This window comes from Syngnathus typhle, linkage group LG2 (genome assembly GCF_033458585.1).
Source record: "Syngnathus typhle isolate RoL2023-S1 ecotype Sweden linkage group LG2, RoL_Styp_1.0, whole genome shotgun sequence".
Lineage (NCBI taxonomy): Eukaryota > Metazoa > Chordata > Actinopteri > Syngnathiformes > Syngnathidae > Syngnathus > Syngnathus typhle.
The window spans coordinates 22,387,627-22,405,128 of NC_083739.1; the positions used below are offsets into that span (position 1 = coordinate 22,387,627).

General features: G+C 41.6%; 1 protein-coding gene across 2 annotated transcripts in view; it reads left to right on the forward strand.

Annotated features, from left to right (window-relative positions):
* LOC133150428 (ERC protein 2-like) overlaps positions 1-17,502 on the forward strand; it is a 101,626-nt gene that overhangs the window by 27,081 nt on the left and 57,043 nt on the right. For both annotated transcript variants that reach the window (XM_061272948.1, XM_061272949.1), the window contains exons 6-10: positions 2,331-2,468; positions 4,514-4,702; positions 7,835-7,876; positions 8,518-8,711; positions 12,493-12,586. In XM_061272948.1, coding sequence (XP_061128932.1) covers positions 2,331-2,468; positions 4,514-4,702; positions 7,835-7,876; positions 8,518-8,711; positions 12,493-12,586 — 657 coding nt within the window. The remainder of the gene's footprint in view (positions 1-2,330; positions 2,469-4,513; positions 4,703-7,834; positions 7,877-8,517; positions 8,712-12,492; positions 12,587-17,502) is intronic.

Here is a 17,502-nt window from a genome sequence, read left to right on the forward strand (position 1 = left end):
GTTTATAAACAGCTACAAGTGGAGAAAGATGAAGACTTGGTTGACTTTTACTGAGAGAAACCAAATCGTGTTCAGCATTTTATTGGTCCACAAGACTTGAGAAAAACTGTGCAAACAATTGTAATGCAATGGTGGTCACGCTCCATCCAGGCCTCCTCAGTGTTCTGCTGAAATGATTCTTCCGGAGGCCACTGAGTTCTTATTCTTTCTTTGGATGGAAGACAGATGGGTCAACTGAGTTTGTGGTTCTGCTTTGGAATATGTTGCGTTTAGGTCGCAGTGTTTTTGCCAGAAACACATTTTCAACCGCTTTTCACTCGTCACATCAAACTGAGCTGTAATAACAATATTATTAACAAACTGTAACCACAATGCGATAGCGAGCCAGTGATCAGATTAGCAGATTGTCATTATGTTAACCTTCATGTTGTATTTACAGTTTCTATTATTTGGGAAGGAAGGAATGTATTTTTTTTGAAACTCAGAATATTTGAATATTTTCCACCATTCTATTTACTCTTCTAAGTAGGCCTCCTGGTCAAAAGTCCAACCTGCTGGCGGCATATGAATTCCACAAAATGTCCACTCTAACTTTCAATGGAATAGTTTCATGTGCCTCCATCACCTTGTAGATAAAGATACCACCATAAATATATTGGAGTTGTTATCTATATGACTTAGAGCTGTCTGAAAAGAACACGTTGACACATACAAGAAGTAGAGGTGCAATGTCTGGACTGCGTAGTCATGACAACCGCTCAGTGTAGGAGGTCTGCTACAGCACGAGGCGTATATGGTGTCGTACCATGCGCAACAATTTGATGTTAAAAGTCTATGCATGTTTGGAGTTTGCGCTGAGAGATTGACTGCCATTCTCATCAGCAAAACCCAAGCTCCTAAAGGAAAGCTTTACTTTCCAGAGAGGCAAAAAGCCAACTGCGTCTTTGACTAACTCAAATAAAGCTTCCATCGTCAACAATTCCAAGCTCCTGACATTTGGGACAAAATGTCACATTCCCTTTCTGATAGATGTGACTCCAATGACAAATTCCTTCAGTCTGAGACCTACGCTTGGTTTTAAGATAGTTCCACAGTAGGCGGAATGTCGAGGTCAATATTTTATTGACTTGCGTTTTTTTTTGTTTTTTTTATGTTAAAAGGGCAAAGCAAAGAGATCTCATTCAGAGTGTAGTGATTTATCTAAGAACAATGACGGGGCTAGGATGTTTTTCTTGGGGGGGGGGGGACATATATCTCAGGGGTCGACAAAACAAACAAACAAACAAACAAACAAACAAACAAACAAACAAACAAACAAACAAACAAACAAACACATTTGCAAACCCTAAAAATTCAAAGATAGGCTCCAACACGCCTGAGACCCACGTGAGAAGATGTATGAATGATTATATATGTTCCGTATGTTGGAAATTTAAAAAATAAATCTCAGCAAAATTGGAAAATACACAAATACCCTAGCCTGGCACCTGGGGGGCGGGGAAACATATTTCAGGGGTAGCTACTGCCCTCTGTGGCCCCCTTCTAGCTGCGCCTGTGGCCAAGAGCAAGAGCAATATGCTCAATTTGGCCTTAAATAAGGCTTTTTAATGTCGGTAGCAAAATGATGCACAAGTGTGCTTCTGGCAAACAGTATCTTGAAGGAAATTATGTTGAAATGCTTCCACTGTATTCAAAAGCCTTTCTGGAATAGTATTTTCCATCTTGTGCTCTTTTTAGGACTCTTTTTTTTTTTCACTTGTGCATCTTTTAGATCATATGTGTTGTACTTACACGGAACCAAAAAAGGGACCGTAACAAGTGTGAGCTGCCTGTATTCTGTCAGTAGTAGAGTGTTAAACGTACTCATCATCGCCTGAAGGGTTTACTGTCGCTATCGCCAACGTACTGACCAATCAACAGACTTAGCATGAAGTGTAATGACTGCTATTAACAATCAAGATTTACTGAAGGGAACAGACCTATTTTTTCCCCCCATTGCCTCCTGCTACTTTCTCTCTTTTGCCAAACCCAAGATGGCTCCATTAAAGCTTGCTGGTTACCCTCCAGAGAGTGGAGCACTCCAAAGTCCGGAGTCTAATTAGATTTATTTGTACAATAGCTGTGGAGATTTCAGCATTATCGATGTACCCATGACTGGTAATGCGGCTTCCCATTTATTTATTTATTTTTGGCTTGAAATGTTTTTCTTGTCTAGTTTCTCATTATACTTTTATATATCCTTTATGAATAAAAGAAAAACAATAATCTGGAATATCAATTCCTGGATCCTTAAGGACCTCACTTGACTATCTCTGTCTCTTTTTTGCCAGCTTGAGAACCTGTTGGAGCAGTTAAAGGACAAAGACAAACAGTTGTCCGGGTTAAAGGATCGAGTCCAAGGCCTTCAAACCGATTCTAGCAACACGGACACGGCCCTTGCCACGCTGGAGGAGGCCCTGTCTGAGAAGGTGAACGTGTAGAAATATTAATACAAAAAAATCAGATGACCCTTAATGCAAAATTGTGTACACACCACTTTATTTGAGTATCAACTAAAGACACAGCAATATGTTCATGATAACACAACAACCAGTCAGATACACACAAAATGAAACCATGAGACCACCAGTCGAGTTTTAACGCTTTGGAAAAATGTACTCATCAAGGTACACAGATTTAGAAGGAAATTGGTAAGGCTTCATTAGTTTGCTTCTTTTGCTGTGACTCACTGTTGTTATTCATGGACACATGGCTGCTAATTTATAGATAGACCACACCAGAAGATGTGAGAAAACTGAAAGTAGAAGCTTGGAGGGAGTTTAAGGGAGTATTGAATCATGGGTCATCACTTTGTAGAACCTTGGGGGAATCTATCTGTCTAGCTATCCATCCATTTTGAGAATCTTTTCCCTCATAAATTCATTTTTGGTAGTTGGAAGAACTTCTTTTCAGGAAAAAAAAAAAAAGCTTTTTGCTTAATTTACTAACATCACATCACTCGATTTACATTTCTGTTTTATACCGTCGCGCACCAACATCAACATGAAGATCAATCACTCATTTGATATGCTAAGAAATTTGTTATTAAAAAATTAAAAGTCCCGAACCGTATACATCTTGTGCCGTCCCGTCCCGGTGAAAATAACTCCAATCTTGTCCTACTCTCATTCAGCTTGACTTCCACTCCTGCATATCTCACATTTTAGAGGTCAGCTACATTAAAAACAAAAACAAAGTTCATAAAACTAAAAGTGTTTCCCTTACTGGATAATTTCATTCCCATCTGCTAAAAATCTTTATGCTATGCCAACCCAATAAAGTCATTAAAGGTAAAGTTTGAGTCTCATCCCTTGGGAATCTCGTGGGATTCCTGAAAAATGTCAGCCTCTAGGACAGCATCTCAAATTGTGGGGGAAAAAAATGAAATTGACCATATTTGGTCCTTTGGTGACGATATCCTGTTTTCACGTTGCTTCGCCCAAATCTGGCTCAGCGTATTCCTTTCTATAGAATTCAGCTGTGATGAGAAGAGCATTGGCAAGCATTTTCTACTTTGCTGTCAACAATGGGTGCGTAATGTGTTTACAAGAGTGTTGCTAATCACAAACCTGCTTGCCACAGTACATACCACGGATCAAATTAACACGCCGAGCCTTGGTGCCCAGACCAAGCCTGAAGCTCTTGAGACTGTCCCACTAACTGTTTCTATGTCACGTTGCACTTGCACGTTTACGCTCATTGTGCCATTCCTTTCTTTTTTTCTTTTTTTTGTCTTCCTCCCATCTCATCCTGGCCCATTAGCCATTTCCTTGTCTCTCTCTATCGCTCTTCCAAAAGCAGCTCTGTGCCAGGTAGAGTTAGATGGTATATTTGTCCAATTCACCCAGGGGGCTTAAAACTGCCAATCACGCTGCAATGCCACATCGTAAAAGGCCCAATTTTGAGCGGCGCCGTGTGCCTAAATAAACACCTGAATAAACAGCTTGATAATCGCTTCAGTCCACACGCCCACTCGACACACCTTACGCGCTCACCCACCCATGCTGCGGACGTGGTTTTGGGCCGGCGCTCAAAGCCGTACCGCTGCGATTAGAGAACAGGGGTGAATTATGATATAAACATTCCAACTTGGTTTATCAGGAGTCAGCGTGGAGTTGTAAGGAAGTGATCTCCAGTACTGTATTATCCATTTTCAATAAATCTGTCTCGATACTCCGTCTTGCTCTGATCTCTCGCTGTCAAAGCGATTATTTACGGCAATTTTATTTAAGACTTGTATTTATGAGCTTGGCTGGCCTTTTTTTAAAACATGCTATTGGGCCCATTCGGTAAGAGGCTATCATTCATGAATGCTAGCAGAGAGCCCGACTAGTCACCCAGGACTGACAATCGTTTGCATTTTGGATGTGAAATGGTTTATGGCTTTAATGGGAATAAGCACGTGAGTAGATCATATCCTTTAAGGTCTTTACCAGAGTCAATCTCATGCCGCTCAATTTTCCTTACTTCTCAGGAGCGAGTCATTGAGAGCCTGCGGGAACAGAAGGAGCGGGCGGACAGGGTTCAACTGGAGGAGTTGGAGCGACTGAGGAAGGACAACCAGGAATTGAAGGACAAGCTCTTAGTGCTCCAACCTCAGAAACTGTCACCCGGCCAGCCCTCGTTCCCGAGCCCAAACCAAGGCCGGAGGCCCGACGGAGAGGTCTGTATGGGGTGAGCGTGGAGAGGACGGGGCTTCACAAAGTGGAAATGTGAGCATGTGTGTGTTTAACAAATTTATATGCTCAACAGCACCCGAGAGGAGCAGTTGAAACAAATGATGTTGGGGGAGATAACATCATAAAGTGTCCATGTCAGTGTTGTGTAATTTTGGTTGTTGTTGTATTCATTTTTTTTTACTATGATTTGACACCCAAATAACCCAAAACCAATATAACAAATGGGCAAAAACGACGTGCTTGTTGATTCACTGTGAGTGGAATGTATGTTCGGCCCAATCTACAGTCTACCACAAGTTTCAAAACACAATCACTAAGAACCGTTTCAAATACAATCAAAAATAAATAAATGTCGAATCGTGGACTATATCAAGGGTTTCCAGGGCTATTTATTTGCTTGTGTGTATCTATTTTGGCACTCTCAAACAACATTTGGATGGGTAAATGATTTGCAAAATTAGCTGGGAAATAAATCAAGTCTAAATAATACATCAATTTTATTTTTAAAAACGCTACAATCAATTATCAATTTTCATGTCTGATTTCATGGACCACCTGCAATACCGCCACATACCACTAGATGGCCGCGGACCACTGGTTGACAATACAGTGATCCCACGCTGTAATATCTCCGGGTACCGTTAAAGAATAAAAGAAGGATGCCTCGTTTGGATGTGTTGATCGTCTTGTACTTTATTGCCACCTCCGCACTTGCAACACCGTTCTCTGTTGTATACCAACCCCTCGCCACCGGGGGCGCTACACATACATGGCACAGTATATTCAAATCTGTGTGAACGTTACACTCGCTACTTCGCGTTTCGTTTATCGCGGCTTCACAACATCGCGGATTTAATGAAAAAAAAAACATTTATAAGTCAAAATAAGACTTCTAAATTGAGGAAACGTATCTAACCTACGTAGACTCGTTAGCTTGGTTTATTAACTTCCAACCCTGCTCAGATATGCGGCTTCTCTTGTGTTGAATGTCTGACAACTATCTGAACATAACTTGGGTCAGCTTGTCACCAAATATGTGTTTTCACAACTCTACGGACACTGGTAAACCAAAATACAGTAGAGCCTCGGTTTTCGAACACAATCCGTTCCAGGAGGCTGTTCGAGAAGTGAATCGTTCTAATTCCGAATCATATTTTCCCATTACAAATTATGGAACAAAAATTAATCCGTTCCAAGCCAAAAACCGGCCTTTTTTAAGCATTTTTTTATTTGCGCATTTTTGTCCAATCGCGCAACTGCAGCGCACCGCCGAACGCGCAACCGTAGCGCGTCGCTGACCGCGCAACTGCTCCGCGCAACTGCTCCGCGCAACTGCTCCGCGCTGGTCGCATGATTATGACAGAGCCGTCGCTGAAATTTAGAAAATATTTTTAAAGTTCTGCTGTACTTTCCAAAATTTAAGTGGACATCAGTGCGCCGGGAGCTTAATTTTGTCCGATCGCGACCCCCACCGCGCAACTGCACCGCGCTGGTCGCATTATTGTGACAGAGCGGTCGCTAAAATTTAGAAAATATTTTCTAAGTCCTAATGTACTTTCAAAAATTTGAATGGACCTCAGTGCGCAGGGAGCTTAATTTGGTCCGATCGCCCAACCGCAGCACGCCGGGCGCTCAGTGTCGCATTGCTTTAGGAGCGTCTTTGTGTTTTAGGATGGCTTTACTGCTCCCACTTGCATCCTTCGGAGGCATGATCAGAGTTGATGCAATCCTCAGAGTAACGAGAACGTAATAACGAACGGAGCCAGTTGGCATGCGGGTCCTCTTGGCTCATCTCGCGAGGTTCGACAACCGAATTTCGTCCGACATCCAAAGCAAAAAATCTCGAATTTTTTGTTCGAATACCGATTTGTTCAAGAACCGGGACGTTCGGAAACCGAGGCTCCACTGTATTGCCTTTCTTTTTTTTTTTTTTTGCCCGCATCCAAAATGCATCTTTAATTCCTTATCCCGGCTAGTATCCACAATAATCTTAGTCATCAGCATGGAAGGATTGTCCTGCACTAGATATATCTTAAGAGAGGATTAGGCTGTTGATATTAAAATGATGTGATTAATGGAGGAATAAAAATCCTTCCATCCCTTATTGGGTGCCAAGCAATCGTATTTTTTCCTCTTATTTCCCTCACACACACCAGCACATAGGCTGTCACATGGCCAGAATTTATGAGCGACTTTTCTTTTATAGTCATAAAAAAGCATACACACACACATTTCATTCCCGTTAAACGATATCTCGCCGAGCGTCGGGCCACAAAAAAGGGACGGCAGCTCGATAACTCTTTGGAGGCAGCAGATTTACGCTCTGACAGAAGTGTTGCCATAATTGGATTATTTATTGTCGTCAGCAGCCGGAATGTAAACTTGCAAATTCTTCAAAAGGACTTACAATGTCGCTGGATGCGCAAATGTGTGTGTTCCTCGACGAGCGAGCAATACTTTCCCTTTCCCGGGTTTCGCGTTAGAGGCAATTTTCAAATCAGAATGAGTAAAATGAGATTGAAGCTCAACGAACTTCAAAATTGTCAGGCAGTGTCAGCAATCTCGTCATTATTTGTATGATTTATAAAGTGCTAACTTCCTTGTATGAGTTAAACAAAATAGCGTTTTCTTGCATTGATGTGGTTTGTGTGGCAATGTCTATAAGAAAAGAAAAAAAAAAGTCGAGTAAATGCTGTAGTTGTGTGAGGAAAATCTCTTAAAGCTGTTGCAGTTGACGGTCACAGTCAATTGGTACGGCGACACATTCCCTGCAGATGTTTGCGATCTGACTCAGTCAAGCTGCTAGCGGAGCCTTTTCATCTCAAAGTTGTTTAAAGCACCACATCCGCTTCCCATGATGTTGGATTTGCTCATCCCCAGGCCTGGGGAGGTAAAGGCTACTTTTAAACAGACAAATATTGCTTCAGGACGAAAACCGGAAAACAACAATTTTGCTGTTTCAGAATTCGTTTTGTTTCAATGACTGTATTTGCATTGTCGCTATATATAAAATGCAACCATCACAAATGATGGCTTTGTTATATTGTCATTTGTCCTTTATTTACTTTACTCAAAGAAAGAGCTAATGATCATCTCCTCTTCATCTCGCCCTCTAGATGGCAGCTCTAATAGACGCAGTTCCAGCTGTAAGTTCCATGGTAGGTTCCATGTTGTTATGTCCCTCTTGTGTCCCAAACTTTCTCATGCTGTTGAATGAGAAGGTGCGTTTGACTGTTACTGAATGTAGCTCTTCCTCGACTGAGATTTTTTGTGGGGCTTCTTGTTAAAGTAGCTTTGTCACACTGACTGCTAAGTCAGCAATTTGCAATCATTTTTCATAATATCCCAAATGTTTTGTCTCTCTATTTATACGTCATAGCTCCTTGCCAGCAGCTACTATTACCAATAGTAGTATACGGCACGATGTCTGTACAAATGTTATATTTTGTTTCGTCATGTATTGGCCTGACAGGACACTACAAAGCTTTGTATTTTATAATATGGAATATTTAAAACTTTTGTTTTAATACTGATGTTCATTAATGTGCATTCTCCTTATTTGAATCAATCAATCAATCAATCAATCAATCAATCAATCAATCAATCAATCAATCAATCAATCAATCAATCAATCAATCAATCAATCAATCAATCAATCAATATCAATGGCCGTCCATTCTTCCATTTTTCAAAATAATAAACAGAAATAAATATCAATGCCCATTTTTGTATATTCTTTTTCAAAATCCAATTGCTAGACTCTCTATGCACCTGACGCATGAACTTGCCTCCTCCCAAGGCCCCAAACCCAGAGGACACATTGCGCAAGTGCCCGGACATCACGGATCGCCTAAGGCTTCTCGAGCAGGAAGTGGCTCGCTACAGGGAGGAATCTGGAAAGTCGCAAGCAGAGGTCGCCAGGTTGATGGCGGCGCTGAAGGACGCTGAGGTGGACAGATCTGGCCGAGAGAAGAAAATAAATGATCTTGAAAGGTGAGTGTTTAAATAAAAAAAGTACATACAGAAGACACCTATCTGGGTGTCCTAAGAGAAGTGCATTTTTGAGTTCCTTCATCTGAAAAGGAGCAATCTGAAGGCCATAATCTCCATTCCTCTTGAAAAATGCTTCCATCAAGTTGTCATGAATATGTCACAAATTTAGGAAAATTAAATGAAGTTTTATAAATTCTCCCGGTATTCAAGGTGCCCTGGATTGGAATCAGTGTGCTATGGGATCTTTCTGTGCACACATGGGTGGCCAAATGTTTCTATGCGAATGTTTGCAAACGACAAAACAAGTTGTTTTCACTTTTGTGGAGAGCTAAGGAGAACCAGATGATGCGACACTTTCACAACAAAGCCGCAAAAGAAAGCTGACAACGGAAAGTACCGCTTTAGATCTTAACCATGACATCATCTTAGTACTGATAATCTTTGTTTATATTTGTTATTGCTAATTCCTTGTTTCATGGGAACAATTTATTAGCACGGTTTAAGTTAGTGTCAAATGGGAACAGTCAGACGTATCGCATGTTGATTTACTCTTGTAGTTTGAAGCATTTCTTTAGTGATATGGAGACATAACTTGAGAAAATAAATCAGACTCCCAGTCTGAGTATATCCCAGTTAGTGACCTGCTAAGCACTCTGGTATGTAAGGAAGAGTTTCAGTCAAAGGGAGGTTTGCATTATGCATATATGCAGTATTTGCCTCATTCTGAGTTTGACGTGTATTTTGGAGGCAGATGGGCTGCTGTAATCCGATTTATTCGTAAAACCCACACCCAAAACACATTTGCATAGATCTATAAAAACTGGAGCCAAATTTGCTGGGTTTGCAAATTTTGAACTCGTCAAGGAAAACACACATAGTCATCATCGTATTCATTCATCGTTTCGTGTTGGAAAGCATAAAGCTAAATAGCATAAAATAACATTTGCCAAGTCAGTTTTGTCTTTTCCCAGTTTCACTCATCGTACTGTACACGAACGGGCAACACGTCACGTGGTATTTTTACAACGATAAGAAGCATAAGCACCACAAAGAATCTATAAATAATAAACAGTCTTGTCGTGTTTGGATCTTTCAGCGCTGCATCAAGACAAATGCCCCAGATAAAACTTCAGTGTTGACCCAAGTGCCGCACTCTAAACTTTCTGAGTTCCTGCTTCCTCCCCCCTGTATTTCTTTTTTTTTTTTTTAGGTTCCACCAAAAGAAAAATGTACATCATTTAGATTGTATCTGCCTCTTTTTCCACAAACGCCACATCGACACAGTCACAACCGTGATGTTTGCTGACTTGCTTAAAATCCTTTCACTGCGATATTTGCACATATTTTCTGCACGTTTACACAATATAATCAGTCCTCGCGCATTCCAAACGCCTTACAGCTAAGTGGGCCACAAACCTTTTGGAACTTCAAATTATATCTGAGTCATTTTATTTACATTTGTATTATATTTTATATGATACAATTGTTAATGATTGAGGATTATCTTGGTGGGATACTTTGTTTTTGTCAACCCAAGAAGCAGTTCAGACCAATAAAACACATTTCAATAAAGACTTTGGGATAAGATTGATGTGAAAATATGCTTTAAAAAAAAAAGATGAAAACACAGCTGCTCTCGGAACCAGCAATAAATCGGATCTGCTTGTGTTGGAACAATGTTGTGGCGAGTGGTCCAGGTGGAAGAAGCACAAGGACATGTGAAAAATGACTTACAAATCTATCGGGTTTCACGCGTTGTGCTTTTCTTCTCTCTCTCTCTCTCTCTCTCTCTCTCTCTCTCTCTCTCTCCCCCTCCAACAACTATCTGTCTTCAAAATCTTGCTGCACTAAAATATTATAGTCCCTTCCGATAGCCATCAAATTTTAATGCAGGCACATGCAGCCCTGATACTCTTACTCACACTTTTATACCTCATCAACCTTGCCCGGATGGCTTTGATGGCACTGTATTAGCTATCAAAAGACACCAGCATGTCTGCGGGTTTGCACACCTGCGCCGGTAGCAGCGTGAGAGCTGATATGCCCTCATGGCCAGCAACATCTCAGTGGACACGCCTCCGAGCTTGTGCAAACATACACGGATACGTTGCGGTGGAAACAAATTCCTTCTCTTGATGGAGGATGTGCGTATACTTCGTGACAATAAAGGAGATACTGGAATGAGTGTGTTATTTCTGTGGGTAGTAGGAGGAAATGCAAGACTCAAAATGAACTTTTTAATAAAAAGGTTAGGTTCGATTCAAGATGTTAATTTTCATATGCACAGTAAAAACACAACAGTACTACTGAGCAATGAAATTGATACTTTCTAAGTTTCCCCCTCAGCCTGTTTGCAGATTAAAAAAAAAAAATAAATCCCCAATAATATTATTTTTTATTTGGCCTTAATGTAGGTTTTTCCTTTCATTCACTTTTTCGAATAACTATTTTTCACTTTTTTTTTTCTTTTCAATGCATTCAAACGTGCTTCCATTACATGCAGATTTTCGCTACTCACGTTCCAAAAACTGACTTTTAGTGTATATGAGCTTAGGAGTAATACTACTTCAGTTCATGCAAATAAAAAAGAAAAAGTTGTCTTGTGCAAAGATTCAAGTATTGCACAGTTGTAGACGCACAACAAAAGAAAATATTGCAACGTGTGCTTGACCGAGTGTGATGTCATTAGAGTAGTAGTCTGGTAGAGACAGACTTATTCATCTAATGATCTTCTCTGTGTCTACATTATATGGAAACAAAAATATTGGGACACCTGACAATGATATGAACTAAGAATGGAAAAAGGTCACTGTTATAATTGCTTCCACTCTTCTTTGAAATGTCAGTGTGTGGGATTTTTTTTTTTTTTATCTAGAATATCAACTCTGAGATCAGAGACACCGTCACTCTTGTGGTTTATCCCAAAGGTGTTCAGGTTAGAGCTCTCAAGTTCCTGCACATCAAAATCATTCAACAATAGTTAGGTGTGAATTAATGATAGCACTGCCCTGGAAAAGAAAAGATGGAAACTCAATATCTAGATATCTGCACCTGGTTAATGAACTAAACTGCTTTTAGTCCATATTCAGTGAATTTGTGTGTGTTTGTGCCAGCTGAGTGTGTGTTACATGTTTTCATCATCTTTTTTTAAGCGTATTGAAATGACTCACTCGCCAACATCACTCACATGTTGAACACACACAAGCAACATTTTGGGTGAAATGACAGCAAATATTTGCTCACATGTGGGGGCAGCTTGTAGCGCTGACCCAAAATCAACACGCCAGCATGGATGTGGAATAATAATGTGGCACATTTTAGCAGCTGCTTGCTCACAGCTTGTTTACAGTGCCGGAGAGTTCTCTTACGCTAATCTGTCACTGTCAGCTTTCTTGCCTTTCCACCTTTTACTTCCAGAAAATACAAGTACCAAACATGTTTTTTTTTTTTTTTTTTAATTAGACTTTTGCTACCTATATGTTGGAATGGGATGTTCGATATGTGTTAAAAGTTGAAATAAATCATTAATTGAGTGGTAAATGAAAAAAAATAGTTTCATCATCTTCTGTGTACTTTGTGTCCATGTGCTTTGCAGTTGACAGATTTATATGCATGCCTCAACTCCATCACTGAGCTTGCCTGCCATGAGTCACACATTTGGAGTGGTTGTTTATTTTTGCCTCGTGTGACCCTGTCATAAAAAGTTTGCTTCAATGATCATGGTAGGAATTATATTAACAACTGTCAATTTTTATAATTCTTTTTTTTTCTTTTTCTCAAGGCAAATCAAGTCCCCTCTCATTCAAAAACAGACAGTGCCTGGCGAAGTAAGGAGGGATGCGCAACTTGATGGACATCCACACTCTTTGTCGCAGGTTTGGAAATATCAAAATAATTGCATGTGTTGGGGATACTTTGCCCTGTCATTTATGTTTTCATCACGCCTACTTTCTTTGTACACGTGCCAGAACACTCTACTGTTTTGCATTTCTTTTCCTTGCGCTCTATCGAAACCCCAATGTTGCTTCCCCATTTCACCGCTACTGCTCTACATTTATCTCCGCATTCATGTGGAACACAACATGCCCAAGGATAAGCACAAACAAACTGGGCCGCGCCTCCACCTTCCCGCTTTTCCATCCATGCAGGAGAGTTTATGTGGGATAAAGCGATACCGTCTCTCTGCCTCATCATCTCTATCGCTCCTCTCTGCACTCAGTCAACACCAAGGAGGCACACTTCCAAAGTGTTCACGCCAGGCTCCCAAAGTGGCCTTGTATTACTTTTTTACTGTAAAAGACGGGCGTGATCGTTCTCAACTTTCTTCTTTTCATAGTCTATGCACCTGTCACGTTCCCAATAATCATTACCCACATACTTAAAGCAACACGCCACAGAATGTGTCTAGTATATACGTACATATGTGAAAAATGTGTGCATATGTAATATGCGTGATTGTGTGCTTTCTGGGGGCAGTGTACACAGCTGCTGGAAGTTTGCATTTTCTCACTCCCTGTCGGTTTATTGTAATGATTATAATCCCTCCATCCCACCAGAAAGGGTCAGACTCTATAATGACCTTTCCTTTGGGACCTGGGTGATGACTGGTGCTGTAGAGCCAATTATCCATCCATTTCTTCTCCCCCCAACACCAATATACCAGTACTTGTCGGTGTATCCTTGAATGACAGCGGTATTCTCTCATAGCTAATAAAAGTCCCACAACATAGAGAGGATGGACAGATATTCGCTCTGAGGTGGGAGTTTTGGATCCCAGCAGCAGCACCAACAGCAGCACCTTCTCAGTAGGGGGCTTGGAGGGGTGTATTCGTTTCGTCCAAATGTGTGTGCGCATATCTCTGCTGGGCGGGGTCAGAGCAGCACTTGTTGATTCTCTTGCATCGAATTACTGGCCGTCTGTCATGTCCAATTACAGTGCTGCGGGGCTGACGCACACAGGCTTCCTCTGTGCGTGTGCGCAAGGGGTTTGTCGCTCACCTCCAGCTGTGTGGTGCTGACGTGACGAGCAACAAGTTTCCGCTTGCGATTTGCCCCGCTTGGTACTGTTCTCATCACCCGCGGGGAGAATCCCATTGCTGCTGTCAGTATCACCATATGACTTATTTACTTCGTTTGGGTGTCCTACGATTTGAGTCCGAAGAGTTGCAATTGGTTCACCGTAAGTGGTTGTATAAACTGTGACCCGACATAACATCGCTCATGTAACACAAAAATATTCACAAGTGCTTCGCAACAGAAGTTTGGGTTGGCCGCTGCTCTATACCCACGTGACCCAATTACGGCACGGCTATTCTGCAGCGTGAACGTGTGAACTCCAAGGCGAGACCACCCCCATCCCAAAATTGAAAGTGGGCGAGAGAAACTCTGGGTTTATTATTTCTGTTCAGTGTTTTCTTTCACAGTTCCATCAGCCTATGTGGAGAGTGATCCTTTTCCGACTCAACATGGGTGTTGTAGAGGCCACACACACACACGCGCACGTACACACGCACGTAAAATACACACCTGCTCTGCATTTTTTAGTGAGTACTGATATGGAAGTCCTAAAAGATCATCTGAATTGAATTGCTTCTCTTTGTATTTCATTTCTCTTATGATTTAACAAAATGATTTTGTCGTGGGCTTACGGTATAGGAAAATGTTGACTATCTAGAAATAAAACACCCTCACCGTCATCCCTTGACATCCAAACTCTTATCAATAAAATCATCTTGCCACTCAGCTTCCTCAGCGTATGAGATACACCACCATGTGGCTAACATGTGTAACTGCAGGCAGGATGGGGTTAACACACATTCCAAATAGGACATAGTTATGTTTTCATCCTGTGTGATGATGCGGTTATGCAATTTGAAACTAAATTCACGCAGTTATGCAATTTGAAATTGGATTTATGAGTGTGCCATCAATAATTAGCAGATACTAGGCACAAGAATTTCCTACATTCTGCGATGAAAAAAATAGTGTTGAATTTATTCAATTTTATTTAGTCGGTGGTGGCACAAAATACTTAATAGTCGTGCATTGGGAAAATAGTTTTGCTGAACCAGAAACAGACCTAGCCCAAATCGTTCACGCTAAGTTCGGCGCATGCAATTTATCAAAGTGATTAAGGACATAAATGTGTTAATAAATTAATTTTTTTGTCTTTGTATCGTCGTTTCAGACCCAAAGATTGCATGTTCTGCAATTTCTTTTGGTGATTGATAGCTGGTTGGTTGTTTTGCAGATGTGTCTGCAATCGTTGTCTGCTGGGAAGTCAAGAAACGGGTTGAATGAGTGTTTCGCCCTTGTGTGTGTGCGTGTGCGTGCGTGTATGCGCGCGTGCGTGCGTGTGTGCGTGCGTGTGTGCGTGTGCGCATCTAAATGAGAATGACCTCACATTAGTTATAAGTGCCATAAGAAAGACGGGAGCCACCAGCGGTTTCAGCTGCAGCTAACATTTTTGCGGTGGAGTCGAATACCTCTTTGCTCACACACAGAGAAAGACAAACATTGACAAGAGAAGTCTAAAAGAAAGGTATGGGTAGTTGAAGCAGAAAAAAAAAAGTTGAACTCAGTTTACAAATGTCTAATGTAGTTAATACCCCTTTCATGCTTAATTTCCAGTTAATTTCCTCAGCGCTGGAAGTCCGGGGCTCCGAATCCAAAGTAAAAAAAGTTTGCTACAATTGTTACGTTTGTAAATATAAAATGTAGTTTCAATAATTTATCATTTTTTTAATATTTAATTAAAAAAAAAGTTGTTTTTTCAATCATTTTCAAAATATTTTTTTCATTTATTTTTTTTGCTTTGGTTATTTGGTTAGTTTTATTCACGAGAATTTATGCAACAAGGCTTAGTTAGGACAGCACTAGTCTCATTCCAACAAGTTTAGCAAACAAGCTTTGGTGACAGGTGGGAACAAACATTATAAATACGGTGCTGGAACTTTTCACACGCACCAAGTCATTTTTCCCCCTCGAATGTGAAGTGAGAAACGCCTCCAAAATAATCGGGCCCCTACATGCAAAGAACATACTGAGCCATTGTGCTGTCATGCCGATGAATGGACTTGATGCCTACTGAGCCAGAATCGAGCAGTCATGCTGTCTCCCCAACAAAAGATAACCATTTAGCTCAGTGCTCAAGCCACTCTGTGGCCATGATGTTCGCCGCTCGCTGATGTCAACACTGTGAGCCGCCATGATATCATCAAGATGGAGGCTACATGAGAACAGGCAGTCCCACGGTGGCCCAGTCTAATAATGGTTTGCTAAAACATCACCTGACCTTGGCACAATTCTCACATTCACCCCCCCTGAAATATTCTTTCTTCTCCTCTGTGTCTCAAGGTAATCAGTCTCATGATGTGTAATGCGGTGAAAGTCTTCCATCAGGCTGACTGGCTGAAATGGAGCATGGCTAATGCTCTGGGTGACTTTTCTTCACACCCTCTGTGGAGACTTACTGGGTCTCCTGTGGCCATCAACCGAAGCCTCCTTCTCACCCATCTGCCATCTTAACTCATTTGGCCCAATTATCGCCAGACTTTTTTCTGCCGTCCTCCCGCTATCCGCACCCCCGGTGTGGCATTTGAACCAGCCCTTTGAACCATCAACACCGACGCAAACGGACAAGGGGGATTGGGCCCGTACCTCTGAGCCTCTCAATCAGCTTAGCCGGTCTCAGTAAGCCTTAGCCAGGCTGTGAGGCTTTCCCTTGAAGTTGAGCTAAATTAGCACGCACAGGCTCGCCGCTAAGCCGATTAGCTTGCTAATTTCGCTAAAATGCATTGTATTCCTTATTAATGATGTGATTGTGACACAAGGGACTCGTCTGGGTGGTGGGCCAATGTCGGGCTGACAGATCTGTACGTGACGTGGGTGACCCATAATGGAGCTTTTCAAACAAAACATCAAACTCTGAAATTAATTCCAAGCTAGCCGTTTATCAACACCCCCCGCTTATCATGTGCTTGGGAGACTTTGATGTGATTTTAGACGTTTGATGTGTTGTTTTCTGGGTGAATTAACCATTGGAAGATTATGGGATGAATTGTTCTTGCCAGGGATGTTGCGTCGATTTAGTTTTATAGCAAGATGGTGCATTTCCAGACTACTATGAATCAAAAGCGCTTTTTCAAAGTTGTGTACGCCGCGATGCTAACTCGCCCTACACCGGCTGCTGCGTGAACAGCGAGCAGACTGTCTGACATCTGTGAAACACACCTACCAAACAGGCGGCGATGGACAGCGTCCTGAAAATGTGCGAACGATTTGGCCCCATCATAAAAGAGGCCCGTTCCCTCTTTTATGTCCCACCCCGTGGAGTGCTTTCCACTTCTTCTTTCATTTCCATTTCCCTTCTTTTATGTTACATCCAACAATAATTTGTCTTGTATGTCTTATCTCGGGGAAATTTACACATTGTCACAATTGAGAAAAGATGACTTGTAGTTGGGGTTTTTTCAATGACGTCATCATAATAATGACTACAGTGCCGTGTCCTTTTGTAGCGCGCTCGCTGTCAGACAATTACAATCTTCCTGTGTTGGGATAATGGTGCCCTAAGGTCACATCCTGTCTGTCAGACTCTCAGGTGGGACAAGTGGGCCAGAATGGTTGGAGGGCATGTGGGTCCATTGATCTCACCTGCTCTCAAGTAGACAAACACTCCGGCGTGTAAAAAAATTAGCAAGCCAAAGGAAAGAGGAGGAGAGGGAAGACTTGCCGCTACAACAACAGACGCCGCTTGTTTGACCTGCCCCTCATTTTCAAGCAGCCGCAC